Below are 18,036 nucleotides of genomic sequence, written 5' to 3' on the forward strand. Positions count from 1 at the left end.
TTTCTCTTTTCTCTCCAAAAAAGTTATTTTGCTTGCAATACAATTGTATTTGGCAATAGGGATCTACAGTATTCCTATACTATTCCTATAGTAATCCTGTAATGTTCCTTACAGTGTCAGCAGTGAGGGGGCATATTTCAGCAGCAGGGGGCGCTGGTACTGTATTTGTAACTTCGGCTGGTGAACCACACTGTACATTTTACAAATGAGCATCTCATTTCCTTTTCACTTCAGTTAGCCTGAAACTCTCTTTGGACTGTTTGCTGCTTCACCTTCACGTTACTTAAGCTGCGTTCACACCGACCTATTAAAGTTTTTCGCTGGCGTCGAGTTTACATACAAAGTCAATGCAAACGAGCGATTGAGCGTATATTCGCCTCGGAGAAAAATCGCTGGGCGTCCGAGCGGCAGAGACAGAGCGATAGGGAGAAAATTCGCTCGTCGCCCGAGATGAAATATCCCAACTCGAGCGAAAATACGCTGGCATCAGTCGCTCGCTGCTCAACGCTGATTGGCTGCCGTGTCAGAGCGAGTCAAGGATCACACTGGCTTGGAACAAACCGCTGGTTTATTGTGTGGCAACAAACCGCATTGACAGGCTGACAGCTGACATGAAGTGAAGTCTGTCCTACCGGTATAGAGCTCGCATTAGGAGCACGCTGATAGGCTTTAGCTTGTAAACAATGACGGTGGCTCGTAGTGGACAAATATCATGACATTGCGTAACGTTATAGCCCCCACATGTCCGTCAAATCGTGTGCCTGTTGATGAGAGATTTAAACAGAGCGACAGAGCGATTCCAAAGGGTTGAATCAAGCGACAGAGCGAAAAATAAATATCTTGGTGTGAACACAGCTTTAGTAACGTTACCATTGCCTGTCTGAAGGACCCGGACGACATTGTTAACGATAATTAATGCTGTGCTACAACGGCGAGCGTTATGTTTTAGCGAGCTGTCCGTGTTTGCATCGCATGCATTCAAATTCTGTCTCAGCTAGCGAGAGATGCTGCTTCTCTTGCTGCGCTCACAGCAGAGACAGGGGGCTTGCGTCGGGGCTAGCGAGAATAACAATAAGACTCCCGTTCAGATTTTTTCCAAAATAAAAGAACGATCCTGCAATCTGTACAAGTTTAAATCACACAGAAGCCAGTGAAAGGGGTTTATGTTGACATCGCTGTCCGTGTGCAGGACTTCTCCCGCATTATAAATGCAGTTAGTCATTAAATTATGCGCAATACCCGCAATCCGCACAGAATTTTAGGCCCTGGAATCAGCCAAAAAGATTACAGACTAGGGATGCACGATAATTATCGGACCGATAAATTATCGGCCGATATGGCCATTTTGCGTTATTATTTATTATTCCGATAATGGCCTTTTTCCGATAAATTAACAGCCGATAATCAGGCTTTGTTTTTGCCTCGGACCGGAGCTATTGTTGTCGCACGCTCGTGACATCACAGCTGCGACGGCTAAACATGGCTGCTGCCATGCAGTATGTTGCCGTTTTTCACAGTTTAGATGATCACAGGCACAGCTATTGTAATTTGCAATCCATGTCCCGCACGGGTTCCGAGAGGAGGGCAAACGTCTATTACGTTAAACAAAAGCTGGCGATGATGCAGCGGATTTGTTTGTTGTTTACGTTAGCTGTTGTTAGCGTCAGCGTTAGCTCGTAGCGCGGCCTACACTTCAGCTTCGCCGGCTTGGCAGACACACTGACACTGCTTGTGATCAAACAGCCCCGCAAAATAACTTCATACTCATAGAGCTGGTGTAAACATATAGAAACTAATGGAAACCCCTTTACCCGAAATGAAACATCCAGGGATTGTGTATTTAACTCCAAAAAAAACAACACGCTAACGTTAAGCTAACCGCGCTAGCCGGGAGTCCCACTACAACAAAGCGACTTTGGAGTTGAGCTAGCTGCTGGACAGAGCCATCTAACAGAGCCAATAAGGAAAACAAAGGTGCAGTCGTGCACATTAGGCTACATAAAAAGCATGAGTCAACATAACATGACAATAAGAGTCTAAATTACTATGCCTTTTGTCATTGTGTTTTGTCTGCAGACTAAGCAGTCATTGGCTTCCCGTTCTATAAAAGCCTTTATTTTTGTATTGACTATAATTGAGTGATAGGCCTACACTTTATTAAAAAAATCATATTATATCAGAAGTTTTCTTTGTTTTGTGTTCACAGTGATGTCAGTTAGATTTGGTTAGGGCAGAGCTATGCTCACTACATCTGCCTTTTTTTAACCCCAGGTGTGCATAAAATACAGCTAATTTTTTTTTTATATATATATATTTTTTATTATAATAATTATCGCTTATTGTATCGGTTATCGGCCAGGAGAAGCAGATATTTATCGATTATCGTATCGGTTGAAAAAAATCCATATCGTGCATCCCTAATACTGACAGACAGTACATGTGTATGTGTAGCATACCTTGATCTTGATGATGTATTCAGAGCAGGATGACTGGGCAGACTGCAGACTTTGACGCAGCTGAGACACGTCCTGGTACTTCCTGACCAAGTAGAACAATACCAATATTAAGTACAGAGGATTGCAAATACTAAAGTGTGTCGGTCACTGGTCATTATTAATTATATCTCACGGTGTATATTTAGCTCACTGTCCAATAGCATGAATAGAGCTAGATAATTGGCAAACCATGTGAGTGGCTGTGGATGTACCTGTGCTGTAAGTCCAGCTGTTCTTGCAGTGCCTGCTTATCCAGGGTCTGAGTGGAAATGGCAAAGTCCTGGTTTTGAATCTTCTGCTTCAGCTCTCTGATCTCATCCTTCAAGCCACTGATGGTCTGCAAGACAGATTAGAGAAAAGAGATTGTGTAAGATAGGAAAGAGGAGCAGAGTAAGAAAGAAAGTGTGCCTGCGTGCGTGTGTACCTGGTTAGCGGTGTTTAGTCTTGTGTCTCGCTCCTCCAGTTTCTTGTTCAAGCCCTCCAGGTCCTTCCGGAGAATTCGGTTTGCCTCCACCTGCTCCGATTTGCTCTTAATGGCCTCTGCCTCTCTCTCTTCCAGCCGTTTGATTCGCCCCAAGAGTCCCTGGTTCCGGCCCACCTCGTGCTGGAACACAAAACATTGAGATAGCCGTGTTCGGAATGGTTCACTCATTCACTATTCCCCATGTAGTGTTTGTCATTTAACTATATGGGTAATGATCAAAGAAGTAAGAGGATGGATGACCTGTAAGTTACCTCAAAGTCTCGTGCGCTGTCAGAGGCAGCCTTCTCTAGTTCAAAACGAGCTCGCTTGTGGCTCAGCTCCATCTGTTTGTTCTCCTTCTCCAACTGATGGTACTGGTTCTTAGAGTGAACCCTGTCTGCTGCTTCCAGGAACTAAAAGATAAGAAACTCTGTTAGTGAGAGCGTGTTTGTTTACGGTGCCTTGACACATCTCATTATTGAGGGCATTTTTAGTACCTCCATGCTGCGGTTGTACTTTATCTGCAGGTTTCCTCCACTCCCTGCTGGATCTTCAGTTAGGCTCGGTGCACGATCAGGACGGGAGCAGAAGGAATTGAAGGACTTGAGGGTTGCAAAAACCGTGGTGTCATCTTCTAAATCCATCGTCACAGCCACTGGCGGTGCTATGCACAAACGGAAGGAGAGTTTGGATTAACAAGTGTCAGTATAACACCAACGTTAACACATTGAGTGCCACAGCGCTTCAGTAAAATTGTCTGGAGCCTGTGCCAGATTCACTTCCATTCAGTTGAAAACAGCTATAGAATTTTTTCTATTAGGGCTATATGAACAGGGCTGGACTCTAATGAAACATTGGACACTCCTGCTTCTTTCAAAGAAGAAATTTTGTTTCTAGACAGTTCCATTATGAAATGACAGCCTCTGAAAGAAGAGCACTTTCAAGGGTTTTCTGCTGTCTTTTTTTACTTTTCAAGATAAAGTCACTTTTATGAATACTTTTTGCACTCTAATTTCAAGCACATTCACTGACTCTAGCTACTATTTTCTGATGTAGTGACATGGTGTAGTTCTGTGCAGCCTGCATGCCCCACCCCCCTTGCTCCCGATGGTGTGTAGGCACCCTGCGTGGCAGCCTGCCGCCATCGGTGTATGAATGGGTGAATGTAGACTATCTACTGATTGTAAAGCGCTTTGGATAAAAGCGCTATATAAATGCAGGCCATTTACCATTTACCATCTCCAATGCGCCCCGCGCGCGTCATAACGCATCATTACTTGCCGGCATCCAGTCCAATTGCCTATTAACACCTTGAATCTGTCCGATTTAATTGTGACAAACTGGGTCTCTGATAAAAGACGATGTGTAGGCTACTTAAGACTAATTCACACCACGTCAGTTAATGCCATGTTTGTAGACGCTTTTTGGACAGCCGATCGGCTTGGGAATTAAAGCAACAAAGATGCTTTTAGACGTTCTGTGGACAATAACTATATGCTATTATTAGAGGGGTAACTTGGTGTGGAGTCGGCCTGGAAATTAACTGTGTAAGTCATTGTTTGCTTCATTTTAGCCTATACTTTACCATCCCAGTCGCCGTTTCCCACTGTCTCCAAAATGTGTATGGATCAAAGTTAACATTCTCCCATTAAAGTTTGTTTTATAGATCACAACTTCTGCGTGGGGAAGTGGCATATGCACCTCTTTCAGGCCCCTTTTGTGTGCTACAGACGGTTAATGAGACACTCGATTCTAGTAGCTACAAAGGATCGGAAGATTATTCGAGAAGAATGCATAGAGGCACTTTGACTATATCATCTACAATTTACTACTATTATTGTTTTGATACCATTAAAGCACGAAATTCAATTAGCCTAAGAGAAATTGCAATTGCATGCAAGGAGGAGATCCTCAAGTTTAAATAAACAATAAGTTATTAAAGGTGGCTCTGAATTAGTCATCAAATCAATTTCTGTACTAAGCCTTTTAATATCTTCAAATATGTGATCTGGGCCACTTCCTCTGGATTAAATGACCAAATGTTTAAAACAAATTATCATGCTAGTATAGCCAGATAAAAGTGGTTGTTACATAGTGCAGTCTATATGAATGGTTCTACTTATTTTTACTCTAGCACAGGCTACTGATGAATGGATGTGCCTGTGTATGTGGCACTGTTTATTTACATATATAACTAATAGTGATTAGCCTAATTTGTCTGTAAGATATAGCACATTTCTTTTGTGTAACTTGTGACTATAAACTCTTGATTTACCGTCTAAACTTGTGTGCTGCATTATAGCCTTGTCAGTCTTAACATAATATACACAGTCTTCAGCTCATTGAAACATTCGTAATGTTGGGTTCACTGAGCTATGATGGTAACGTTACGTTCTAAGATGAGTTATCGACCAAAATGTCCTTGCTTGTTAACCCAAGCCACAGTAACGTAAACGTAGGTTAGCTAACTTGGCTAATAAACAAAGCTAAATATTTAGCAACACAACGTTACCCTGTAATGTTAGTTACGACCATGCTAGTGCCCTTTCGTTAACCTAGCTACTAGGCAAGTTGGTTATCTCAAACTACGCTACATGTCAACGTTCTGTTTTGTTGTTCTTGCCCATGTGTGAATCCAAGTAGCTAACTGCTAACGTTAGCTATTCAAAGGTTTGTCGTTTGTACGTAGGTTAGCTAATACTTTACGTTACGTTAGCTAGGTTTACGTTATGACAGTCTTGTAAGCTTAACCACGTCCTCAGCTCGCACACTTGTCTAAATTTGTTGTAGATAGATAGCGTAAAGTTGGTTTTTAACCTGTTAGCCGGTTAGCTGAACACAGTCAGAAAGCCCTCCCTCCAGTTTACTTTTTGAACGGGATGTCACGTGTGTGTTGTGTATCGGCGCGCGACGATTCGCGAGACCATACCATTCGAGAGCGTTGACTTGCGCAGAGAGGGGCATTCACTATCCCTATCCAGCACGCGGGGCTGATTACCAGGCTAGCATTTCACAGCAACCAATAGACCAAATCACCGTGACGTCACCATGTAAACAAATTTACTTCCGGGTACCACTTGGGGAAGGCGGCAGGTTTAAATGTGCGTGTTGTCAAATAAATGCTGTCAAACCCTCTCGTTGTTTTCGGCCGACTACTTTCAATTTAAATGGTTAAACGGTTGGTAAACATGCTTGTCCGACGTATCTAGCCTTTCTTCTGTGTTTGTTTTATGTAGTGTTAGCTAGCTAATAACGTGTGTTTGTCTGTCAAACTCGCTGTTTTTTTACGTTACAGACAGAGTAACCTCGCGTCACCAGGCTCTTTCTCGCCGAGAAGACAGAGCTAGTCTGGGCACCTTCCACCCCGCTTTTTGTCATGGGGGCGTAAACCCCGGACCCAGAATTAACACCGGATGGCAATGCGCCTAACAACGTCTTTGTTGCCGTTAGCTTGACGCGGTGATGTTACCTAAACTAGAGTCTGATCAAAACAAAGCTAGCGTTACATAAAACAAAACGTTCATGCAATATGGCATTTCCGCCACCACCGCCTGACACACCGGTCAAAACGGTGAAAGAGGATTCTGATACTTGGGTCAAATTGTCAAGTTAACGTGAAAGTTGACGAGCTAGAAACGCTGCCATCCGGTCTAGGGCGGGCTCTAGGCCGGACCCAGTAGGGTGACAAAATCAATTGTGGGCGGGAGCCAGGCTCTTATCGTGCGTTCCTTTATCACAAAATAACTGGGATGTGGAGGCTAAATGACATCACATCCGTTTTGTTAGCGTTCCATTTGCAGAAAACTTGAGCTGGGAAGTTCACTGTTCATTGGTAGAGCCTGGTGACGCGAGGTTAGACAGAGCAGACAGAGCTACTGACGCCACGTCAATTTAATTTAGCTTCAAGTCTACTCTAGTCTGGTCCAACAGGTAAATTAGCTAGTCTGGTCTCCACTAACGTTAGTGAAAGTGTTGTTATGAATGATATTAAACAACAACACAACACGGACGAACCATTTTTGTCTTCTTTGTCTGTTTTTGTCTTCAACACGTCAGTTTGTGCCGTCCACCGCCATTATAATGTGTGGACCTCAGGGGTACCCGGAAGTAAATGTAAACATCCCGCTGATTTGGTCTATACCATTTAATAATGGTTCCAGTCTGGTTCCAGTGCCAGGGCCTCGATGTTATTGGTTACACCTGCTTTACTTCCTGCTTTACCACTTCAAAATTATTGCTGTAAACAAAGGGCATATTATATAATATATGGCCCAATTAACCACTTGATTAATTTTGGTCCTAGACCTTTATGTAATCAGTCGGGCACTATTTCTTTACTTAGCCATTCAAACATTAGGCTGAATCATTACTGTACAATTAACAACAGGGTTGCAAAATGGAACTATTGCACCACTACTTCTTGAATCTTGAATCTGAAGTTCTGAACCACTTCTGAATAAAACAGACCACAAAGTGTAGTTACATAGTTCCTCCCACAGAGGGCAGCACTGCTACATGACGTCTACATTTGACACAAGCTGAAGCTGATGAGAGAGAGTAAAGACTTCTGAGTTGAGGGCGCTGGGGTAAGCTGTCTGCTCAGACTGAATTATTATTCATTGTTTATCATGGACCCTATCATGGTACTTTTGGTTACGCACTTCTGAACTACAAACAGCACAACCATTATTCCCAGACCTTGTCATTCCTACTGACTCGGCTCCATTTTACACACCAAAATAAACATGCAAGTGTTTTTTCATTGTTTTTCTGTTGTGATTGCTTTGCTTTTGGTATCAAGCAGCACATTTTGAAAGTGTACGGTAGGCTATAATAGGCTACACTATGTTCTTGATGTCGCAGTAGGTGTAGTAGTGACATGGAAAGGCAGGGTAAACTTACACAGGTGCAAGCAAAACACTAATGAGGGTTTCAAACTTCCATGATTGGAATTTGGAAACTCATTAGTGTTTTGCTTGCACCTGTGTTTACCCTGCCTTTTCGACACAAAATGGCCCCTGTGAAAAGGGTCTATACTATACCTCTATACCCAATGCATGTAGATGTGGGAGAAGTGCTCAAATAATATTATCGACAGTCATAGAGGGCAGTTTGTGTTTTGTTTTTGTTTTTTAAGGTTGGGTGAGAGGCCCAAGAGGAAGCGAATGGCCCATGAGGGAGCGAATGGAGGGGGTGTGAATTGATCTGAAAAGGTCAGACAGTAGACTAGACATGTACCCTTCACAGCAGGCACGTGCAGAGAATGTTAGAGGGGCAGGGGCTGAAATTCCAGAAAAGGCCAAATTAACCTTAGGATGATACTAAATACTAAAGAGTCTATAGTGAATGCTGCTATTAACTTGTGTTTACTTTTGCTACTAAACAAACATCAGGACATCCAAGCAAGTTCTGACAGAGAGCAATGCCATTGGACCCATTGGACAAACACATTTGCATATCTCCCAGCATGCATTGTTCCTTCCAAACTTTTGACCACAAAGTAAAGTAACCACATTAAATAAGTGGTGAGTGGAAATAATCATTAGCCTATTTCTTAGTTAAACATGCAGTTTTGGAACATTCAATAAAGACAGGGCCTAAGTGATACACACGTTATGAGAGTGGTATATATACCCCTCACACTAATATCTGTTTTAGTGTAGAATGGTTACTTCCTTGCTCTGCTCTCCCCTAGAGTGCAACGGACAAACAATCATGTCCAACCCCTGTATGCAGCAGAGCGCCTCTATATCAGCTGTGGGGCCCTGGGCACACGCACACGCCATTGATAGGAAAGAAGGCACTAATCTATAGAGAGCCATTCTTTCACCTAGAAATGCTGCAGGAGCGCTCAGAAAAGAGCACTTTTCTCAGAGACGGAAAAAAGGGCAGGGGCTCAGGCCCCCTTTGTCTATGTCTATGTGTGGACATGCCTGCTTCACAGTGACACAAGATCCCTCGTTCTCTCTGTCTCTGTCTCTCATCCTTTTGCCCCCAAGAGTAGGCTATTCTGTCTGTTTCTGTCTATTGCCTTTAACCTAGTCTCCCTGGCCAGCCTCCTCTCCCTTCCGTCCGAGGAGTCTGGCGACGCAGGGCTCTATAAATGGGATAAACCCTCCCCTGCTCTACTCTGCTCTCCCATTGGAGCGACTGTTTCGGTGGCAGCCGGATGTCCGCTCCCGGCTTATTACAAGCTCTGTCATTGGCTCCGACCATGTCAATCAGAGCGGCTTCCGCTCCCTCCTCCCTGTGTGTCGCTGTAAATAGTGCCCTGCCGCCGCAGTGAAAACAACAACGCTAACTAGCTAGCAAGCTAACGGCAGAAACCTACACGCTAGCCTGTTGCTACACGCTGAAAACGGCACGTTGGATTGTTGGAAACTATTTTCCAAGGGCACTGCCGCTAAGCGCCGCCCATCGCAATCCCACTATGGAGACCTGCGGCGCCAGACTCCTCGGACGGTCAACGAGACTACCTTTAATCTAAATGAAAAGGAGAAGGGATTCTGCACACAATAGTTCACTTAACGTTGCCTTTAACCTCCCATCCCCTCCTCTAAACCCTTCTCTCCTTTTATTGGACCCTTTTCTGTCCCCTTATTCGGTGGCCAGCAACACTTTCCTCCTCTCACTGAGTTTCAGGTTTTGTATCTCAGTCTGCCTCAGCCTCTCTCTCTCTTTTGGGGATTATTGTTGTTTCCTGTTCTGTCTCCACCTGGCCTCGCCCTCCTGAGGTTGCCCTGAATGCAGCATTCGTGGAAAAAATATAAATGCTTATGTGCACACGCACAGACACACATGCAGAGACACACACACACACACACACACACACACACACACGGATATAGAGTAACTCAGCAGAAGTGCCTGCAGATGTGCCCTCCATTGCCATCTGTTGGGTGTTTAGACTGTGATTTTGCCATCACACAACCCCCCCAAAACACGTGTGTACGTACACACACACGCACGCAAGCACGCACGCACACACACACACACACACACACACACACACACACACACACACACACACACACACACACACACACACAGCACAGCACAGGCGTTAGGGTGGATATTTTTGCCTTTAATGAACAGTTCAAAGTAGAGATAGACAGGATCGATTGGAAGAGAGAAGGGGATGATATGTAACCCAGGGCGTTGTGTTTATATGGTAAGTAACCCAGGGCGTTGTGTTTATATGGTAAGCACCATAGACCACTAATGCCCCAGGATGCCCAGATACTTGTATAATTTCTGCAAACACATGCAAATTTTAATGGTACCTTATCTGCTACTCGTGTGTGTGTGTGTGTGTGTGTGTGTGTGTGTGTGTGTGTGTGCGCGCGCGCGTGCGTGCGTGCGTGCGTGCGTGCGTGTGGCAATATATCTGACTCTAATATTGTATTTCAGAACACTGTCATGTTGTTAGCTACAATGAACCTTTATGTCTCAACCATAAAATGGTGACAATAACTGTAATTCAAACAGCAACGAAAAAGGCTTTTAGCGATGCCAGCCATCCAAGGATGTGCAGTGCTGTCATTAAATGTGTGCACCATATTATTACTACAGAGTAGGCTATTACAATACGTGTTTTCTCTTTTGATCCAAATTGGGTTTATTCCAATGAATGACGGAGTCGGATGCTCAATTTCAGACACGTTCATAGTCATAGCCCCACTATAGCCCCACCTACTGGCAACACAAAAAGCGGTGTATCTCGAGAACCATTCATCCGATCGACTTTAAACTTGGTGAGTGCGCTGCCGGGAACCCGATGGAGTGCGGTGCTGAATTTCGGACACGCACATAGTCATAGTGCCACCTACTGGCAACACAAAAAGCGGGTTTATCCAGAGAAATGTTCATCTGATTGACTTCAACCTTGGGGAGTGCGCCGCCGGGAAGTATAGAGTCAAATTCTACTTAAAAAATACAAAATTTTCTACTGGAGCCACAAGTTCAACATCACTTGTGTCCTCTTGGCGACGGATTCCCTAAGAGGACATAAGTATCCCTATACATGTACCGTGTGTGTGTACAGACAGTATATGATTTATTGATTTATGATTTATTTATTTATTTATAGTATATATATACTAGGCTCGGCCGCTCTCGCCTGCCCTTTTGGCGCGCTGGTGTATGTGTGTTGCTCACAAAATGTTATTGCCCTTAAGTTTACCTGCGTGTGTGTGTGTGTGTGTGTGTGTGTGTGTGTGTGTGTGCCCCCTTATGACATCACTAATGATATCATAAGGCTTATGACATCACTGATTACATCATCAGGCGAGATGCCTATACGTATCTATATATATATATGTATATATATATATATATATATGTATATATATATATATATATATGTATATATATATATATATATATATATATATATATATATATATATATATATATATATCCTATAATGAGGGATGAAGTTATCAATGAGTAAGAAACAATGAAAAAAATACTATAAAATTCACCCTTGTCAAGGATGGAGGACGGAATCCGTCTTTAGGGGGACAGTGAGGACCATTTAGTGTGCAGGCAGGGTACAAAGGGTTAAGAGAACACAATTAGAGTGGTAAAGGTACTTTGCCTGCCATTTTTTTCCCCCTGAACACGTTAATCTGCTCTTCACAGGATTGTGGGAAGGTCTGACCTGTCAATCAAACCGCGGTTCACTCAGCGGGTACGGACAGACAAGGTCATTCCAAGGTCGGCCAGTTGTAATGTGTTGCCTCAATGGACCTCTACGTCTGAGAAGTGAAGATGGGGAAAGAAAATGGACAATTAGGAGGAAAAGGAAAGCACAGAGATAAGAGGATAAGAGGGTGAGAGGAAAGATGGAAATGTAACATTACTGAAGCGAAATGGGAGGAAGGAGGATGGACGGAAGTAGGGGATACTGGAGGGAAAAAGAGAATGAAATTAGATAAAACAGGGAAAGACATGGACAGAGAAAGAGTGTTATAGATCAAAGGAGGTAAAGGTTAGAGAAGAATCAATAAAGTAAAGATTTGATAGGCCTACTCTTCTAATGAAGGAGGACAGAGTCGATAGCTGATTCAAGCTTTCTGTGTTCTCAAGCCCCAGGGAATACCTTAACAATATTAGTTTATGGGGTGATGGGCATGCAGACACACGCACACACGCACGCGCGCGCACACACACACACACACACACACACACACACACACACACACACACACACACACACACACACACACACACACACACACACACACACACACACACACACACACACACAGAGAGAGAGAGAGGAGAGGAGAGGGGAAACACAGCCAGTACAAACCACAATCAAAATAAACTTACTAATGAATAAAAGCAGCAAACTCAGTGAAGCAGTTAGTTTGAGATGTGCGTCACAGGATTTGATGGAAAAGTAGCTCACATTTGCGGATTCATTTCAGACCCGTGATGTTTTGTGCTCTCGCTCTTCTTCAGACATAAAAACATACATAGACAGACGCCATCTTAAATAACCCTTTCCCTCGGTCACATGACTCACAGGATAACCACATGACCTCGGTGGTGGTAGGTTTGACCCAGAGCAATCTAGAGAGAGAGTGGCGTCAGCGGGAGGAACCAAAATGCGTGACTCATTAGCCAATGAACAGCCAGGAAGGGATCTCGTGCTACTTTTGAATGCTAAAATAAAGCTGATCATGTACAATTTGATAAAAATAAATCAATCAATCAAAGTACAACACAAACTGTCCATTTTGCTGCAACTCGACACTGCTGCTTAATCCAGGAACTTACTTCCTGGAACTCTTGAGAGTAAAAAACTGGTCCAATAAAATGGAGATGTCGCGACTCTTCTATATATACGGCTTTGGTTTGACCCAGTGATAGAAAATGCACTTAAATCAATACATGTCAATAAATATATACAGATATGTACAAATATAATACAATCAAATATAGGAAATATAAGAAAATCACATCAGGCCAGAAGGCCGTCATACCTAAAAATGGCCAGATATAAAACAGAGAGAGGCGCCTCTATATTTAAAAATAGGGGGGAAAGTCACTCAGACATCAAAAGAGGAAACAACAACAAAATCCATAAGGTCACACTACATATCACTGAATATGCACGGCACAACCACAGCCAAAGAAACCATCACAGTAACATATCATTTCACAAAAAAAGTCTGATACCTCAGTACCGGTGCCCCCCAGGGCTGCATCTTTTCTCCCTGGCTCTTCTCCATCTACACCAATCTTCTAACATCCCACCACAGATCAGTCTCCATCTATAAATATGCCGATGATACCACCATAACCGGACTCATCACCAACAACAACGAGACTCAGTACCGTGAACAGGTGGCCCAAGCTGTCACTTGGTGCCAGGACAATAACCTCCAACTCAACTCTTCCAAAACCAAAGAACTCATCACAGACTTCAGACGGAACCCACCCCCCAAGACACCCCTCTACATCTCCGGAGAATCCATAACCATCACTCATACAAATTCCTTGGCACCCACATCAGCAACACACTCAAATGGCACCAGTCACATAATCAAAAAGGCCAATCAAAGACTATTCCACCTCCGGCAGCTCAAAAAATTCAAAGTCAAACATAATATCCTCCTCCAGTTCTATACAGCCAACCTAGAAAGCATCCTCACCTCATCCATCACAGTTTGGTACGGCAATCTGGACAATCAATCACGTAATAAAGTCCCAACGCATAATCAAAAAGGCATCAAAAATCACAGGCACCCCCCTCTCATCATTAGACTCACTCTACCATAAACCCACAATCACTAGAGCACAAAAGATCGTTTCTGATCCATCTCATCCAGCTAACCACCTGTTCCAACTAGTCCAGGCATTTTACGCAAATATGTGGGTCAACCTCACACTAATTGCAACAAAACCAAACTCAACTGATTTTGTATCCTCAATATGTCCTCAATGAAGGAAAAAAAGTGTTAAGGAAATGTATGAAGGGAAAGTTTTGAAAATGACCTAAATATGATGGTAGCCTATGGAAGCCTATGGAAGCCTTTTTTTTTTTTTTTTTATGTGCCATAAATCTCATCACTTATATCCTGTATGTGTTTTTTGCTTCAAGGAGAAAATAAAATAAATAAATAAATAAATAAAAAAAAATGTTAAAAAATAAATAAATAAACGTTTTTGGTAGCATCATATGGGTCATTTTCAAAAATTTCCCTTCATACATTTCCTTAACACTTTTTTTCCTTCATTGAGGACATATTGAGGATACAAAATCAGTTGAGTTTGGTTTTGTTGCAATTAGTGTGAGGTCAAGTGACATTTTTACTGGACTAAACTGCTGCCCTCTGGCCCGGCGCTACAGACAGGCCCGTAGCTACCATTGAGGACACCGAGGTCATGACCTCGGTATTTTCCACACCAATCTTTTTTTTTTTTTTTTTTTTGAAAAATAGCCCCAGTCCCCAGATCTATTAATCTGTCATTGATGTTTTAATGCGACAGTTGATCGGAAATGCAACAATTTGCTTCCTCTCTGTGTGCTATAGAAGGAAGAGAGATAACTCACAACATTCAGATTTTGCATTGAGGCTAGATTGGGGCTAGACTTTGGGGACAGTTCTATTGAAGTGAATGGGTAAGTAACTCCCCTGTAAGTGATGTTTGTGTAGATGGGCCATTGTATTTAATTGAGCAGTATTCTGCTCTGCTATGTGACCTGTATGCAGAATATAAATTATATCATATGGGGAGACATTTATTTTTTGTATAATTTTAAAGCAACAGCACAGTAAAGAGGATATTAATCTAACATGATGTATGTAGTTCTTTATAGATCTAGCCTCTTCATTTTGCTCTCAAAGTGCACCAGATTGAAGCATTTTACTTTAAAATGGACAAAATGTTCTATCCGCGGGGGGGCACAGCCCCCCCTGGGCACCCCACACCGCGCTAAAATGACCTCGGTATTTCTCAAACCCTGGCTACGGGCCGGCGCTACAGATCCATATCCCCCAAAACAACCCGGTTCAAAAACAGCTTTTTCCCCACAGCCATCAGGTCACTGAACTCCACTCACTCCTGTTCATGTTGAATGTCCTGTATTTGTCTTTACAGTATATGCTACCTGTACTGTCTGTGTATTGTTTGATATCTGTACTGTCCATGTTGCTGGTGCTGACACAGTAGCTAATGTGCTACAATATGCTGTACCGAAAGCAAATTCTGCCGACTTTGTTGTGCAGTCCTTAAAGGAACACTCTGCCCATTTTCAACCAGCTTTGTATCATTACAACATCAGTAGTATATCAGAAAACTGTAAACTGTTTTGAAGTCTGTCATTTAATTTGACAGTTATTGAGTGTTAAAGTGTGGACCAGTGACATCACTGGTCCACACTAACTCAAATTAATAACTCATTAACTCAAATCAACTCTCAATAACTGTCAAACTAGAGGAAGGATGAATAGTTTGACAGTTATTGAGAGTTGATTTGAGTTAATGAGTTATACATTTGAGTTAGTGTGGACCAGTGATGTCACTGGTCCACACTTTAACACTCAATAACTGTCAAATTAAATGACAGACTTCAAAACCGTTTACAGTTTTCTAATATACTACTGATGTTCTAATGATACAAAGCTGGTTGAAAATGGGCGGAGTGTTCCTTTAATAAATTAATCTGAATCTGAATCTGATAATAAAGTCCTCATTCAGTGTGTGAAGTGTGTAAATCCAAAACACTCTCTTCACTGTTTTGTCACAGGATTTTATTCTTCCCCGCCCAGAGGTGTTCAGCATCCACAGCCTCTCTGCCCTCCCTCCCTCTCCAACATGAACACAGCCTCTCTGCCCTCCCTCCCTCTCCAACATGAACACAGCCTCTCTGCCCTCCCTCCCTCTCCAACATGAACACAGACCCATGAGCCTCTCTGCCCTCCCTCCCTCTCCAACATGAACACAGACCCATGAGCCTCTCTGCCCTCCCTCCCTCTCCAACATGAACACAGCCTCTCTGCCCTCCCTCCCTCTCCAACATGAACACAGCCTCTCTGCCCTCCCTCCCTCTCCAACATGAACACAGACCCATGAGCCTCTCTGCCCTCCCTCCCTCTCCAACATGAACACAGCCTCTCTGCCCTCCCTCCCTCTCCAACATGAACACAGCCTCTCTGCCCTCCCTCCCTCTCCAACATGAACACAGACCCATGAGCCTCTCTGCCCTCCCTCCCTCTCCAACATGAACACAGCCTCTCTGCCCTCCCTCCCTCTCCAACATGAACACAGCCTCTCTGCCCTCCCTCCCTCTCCAACATGAACACAGCCTCTCTGCCCTCCCTCCCTCTCCAACATGAACACAGCCTCTCTGCCCTCCCTCCCTCTCCAACATGAACACAGCCTCTCTGCCCTCCCTCCCTCTCCAACATGAACACACACAGCCTCTCTGCCCTCCCTCCCTCTCCAACATGAACACACACAGCCTCTCTGCCCTCCCTCCCTCTCCAACATGAACACAGCCTCTCTGCCCTCCCTCCCTCTCCAACATGAACACAGCCTCTCTGCCCTCCCTCCCTCTCCAACATGAACACAGCCTCTCTGCCCTCCCTCCCTCTCCAACATGAACACAGCCTCTCTGCCCTCCCTCCCTCTCCAACATGAACACAGCCTCTCTGCCCTCCCTCCCTCTCCAACATGAACACAGCCTCTCTGCCCTCCCTCCCTCTCCAACATGAACACAGCCTCTCTGCCCTCCCTCCCTCTCCAACATGAACACAGCCTCTCTGCCCTCCCTCCCTCTCCAACATGAACACAGACCCATGAGCCTCTCTGCCCTCCCTCCCTCTCCAACATGAACACACACAGCCTCTCTGCCCTCCCTCCCTCTCCAACATGAACACACACAGCCTCTCTGCCCTCCCTCCCTCTCCAACATGAACACACACAGCCTCTCTGCCCTCCCTCCCTCTCCAACATGAACACAGACCCATGAGCCTCTCTGCCCTCCCTCCCTCTCCAACATGAACACACACAGCCTCTCTGCCCTCCCTCCCTCTCCAACATGAACACACACAGCCTCTCTGCCCTCCCTCCCTCTCCAACATGAACACAGACCCATGAGCCTCTCTGCCCTCCCTCCCTCTCCAACATGAACACAGACCCATGAGCCTCTCTGCCCTCCCTCCCTCTCCAACATGAACACAGACCCATGAGCCTCTCTGCCCTCCCTCCCTCTCCAACATGAACACACACAGCCTCTCTGCCCTCCCTCCCTCTCCAACATGAACACAGACCCATGAGCCTCTCTGCCCTCCCTCCCTCTCCAACATGAACACACACAGCCTCTCTGCCCTCCCTCCCTCTCCAACATCAACACAGACCCATGAGTGCCTTTTTGTTTGCCAGAGTAATAATGTAAATTACAATTAGCAATAAATAATAATAATCGGATGTATCTACGGGGTATTTTGATTGAAAGACAGAAACACCATGGCTTTGCTGGAGGTGAGTCGGAGGAACAGAGAGAGATTAAGAAGCAGAAAAACATGAGGTGAGGAGGATGGTGGTATGAAGAGGAGATACAGAGAGGTGGGACGGAGAGTGAAGAGGGGAGTGCACATATAGAGAGATGTTCCTATAAAGAGGTACCACGAGGATGCAGACTGTGGGTTGAGAGATGGAAAAGGAGGTGCAGGCAGACAATCATTTCAATAATAATTTCAATAAACTCAATAAACCGTGGCGGCTGTGGCTCGGAGGGTAGAGTGGGTCCTCCACTAATCAGAAGATCGGTGGTTCGAGCCCCGGCTCTTCCAGTCCACATGTCAATGTGTCCTTGGGCAAGATACTGAACTCCAAATTGCTCCTGATGGCTGTGCCAGCACCCTGTGTGCATGGCAGCTTGCCGCCTTCGGTGTATGAATGTGTGTGTGAATGGGTGAATGTAGGCACATTGTAAAGCACTTTGGATAAAAGCACTAGCCTATATAAATGCAGTCCATTTGACCATTTACCAACTTAGCATGGATGTTTTTGAACAACAATATTTGTAGATTGAAATCATATATAGGCAATTTCTTTTGC

At 44.2% G+C, this 18,036-nt stretch overlaps 1 protein-coding gene across 1 annotated transcript in view; it reads right to left on the reverse strand.

Annotated features, from left to right (window-relative positions):
* mad1l1 (mitotic arrest deficient 1 like 1) overlaps positions 1-5,829 on the reverse strand; it is a 75,854-nt gene extending 70,025 nt beyond the window's left edge. Inside the window, exons 1-6 of the mRNA XM_083655932.1 lie at positions 5,776-5,829; positions 3,456-3,622; positions 3,231-3,371; positions 2,920-3,099; positions 2,708-2,832; positions 2,457-2,538 (exon numbers count right to left, since the gene is read on the reverse strand). Of these exons, the coding sequence (XP_083512058.1) occupies positions 2,457-2,538; positions 2,708-2,832; positions 2,920-3,099; positions 3,231-3,371; positions 3,456-3,602 (675 nt within the window). The 5' untranslated portion in view covers positions 3,603-3,622; positions 5,776-5,829. The remainder of the gene's footprint in view (positions 1-2,456; positions 2,539-2,707; positions 2,833-2,919; positions 3,100-3,230; positions 3,372-3,455; positions 3,623-5,775) is intronic.
* Positions 5,830-18,036: the final 12,207 nt, after the last annotated feature.

The sequence above is a fragment of the Poromitra crassiceps genome (genome assembly GCF_964638095.1).
Source record: "Poromitra crassiceps genome assembly, chromosome: 19".
Classification (NCBI taxonomy): Eukaryota; Metazoa; Chordata; class Actinopteri; order Beryciformes; family Melamphaidae; genus Poromitra; species Poromitra crassiceps.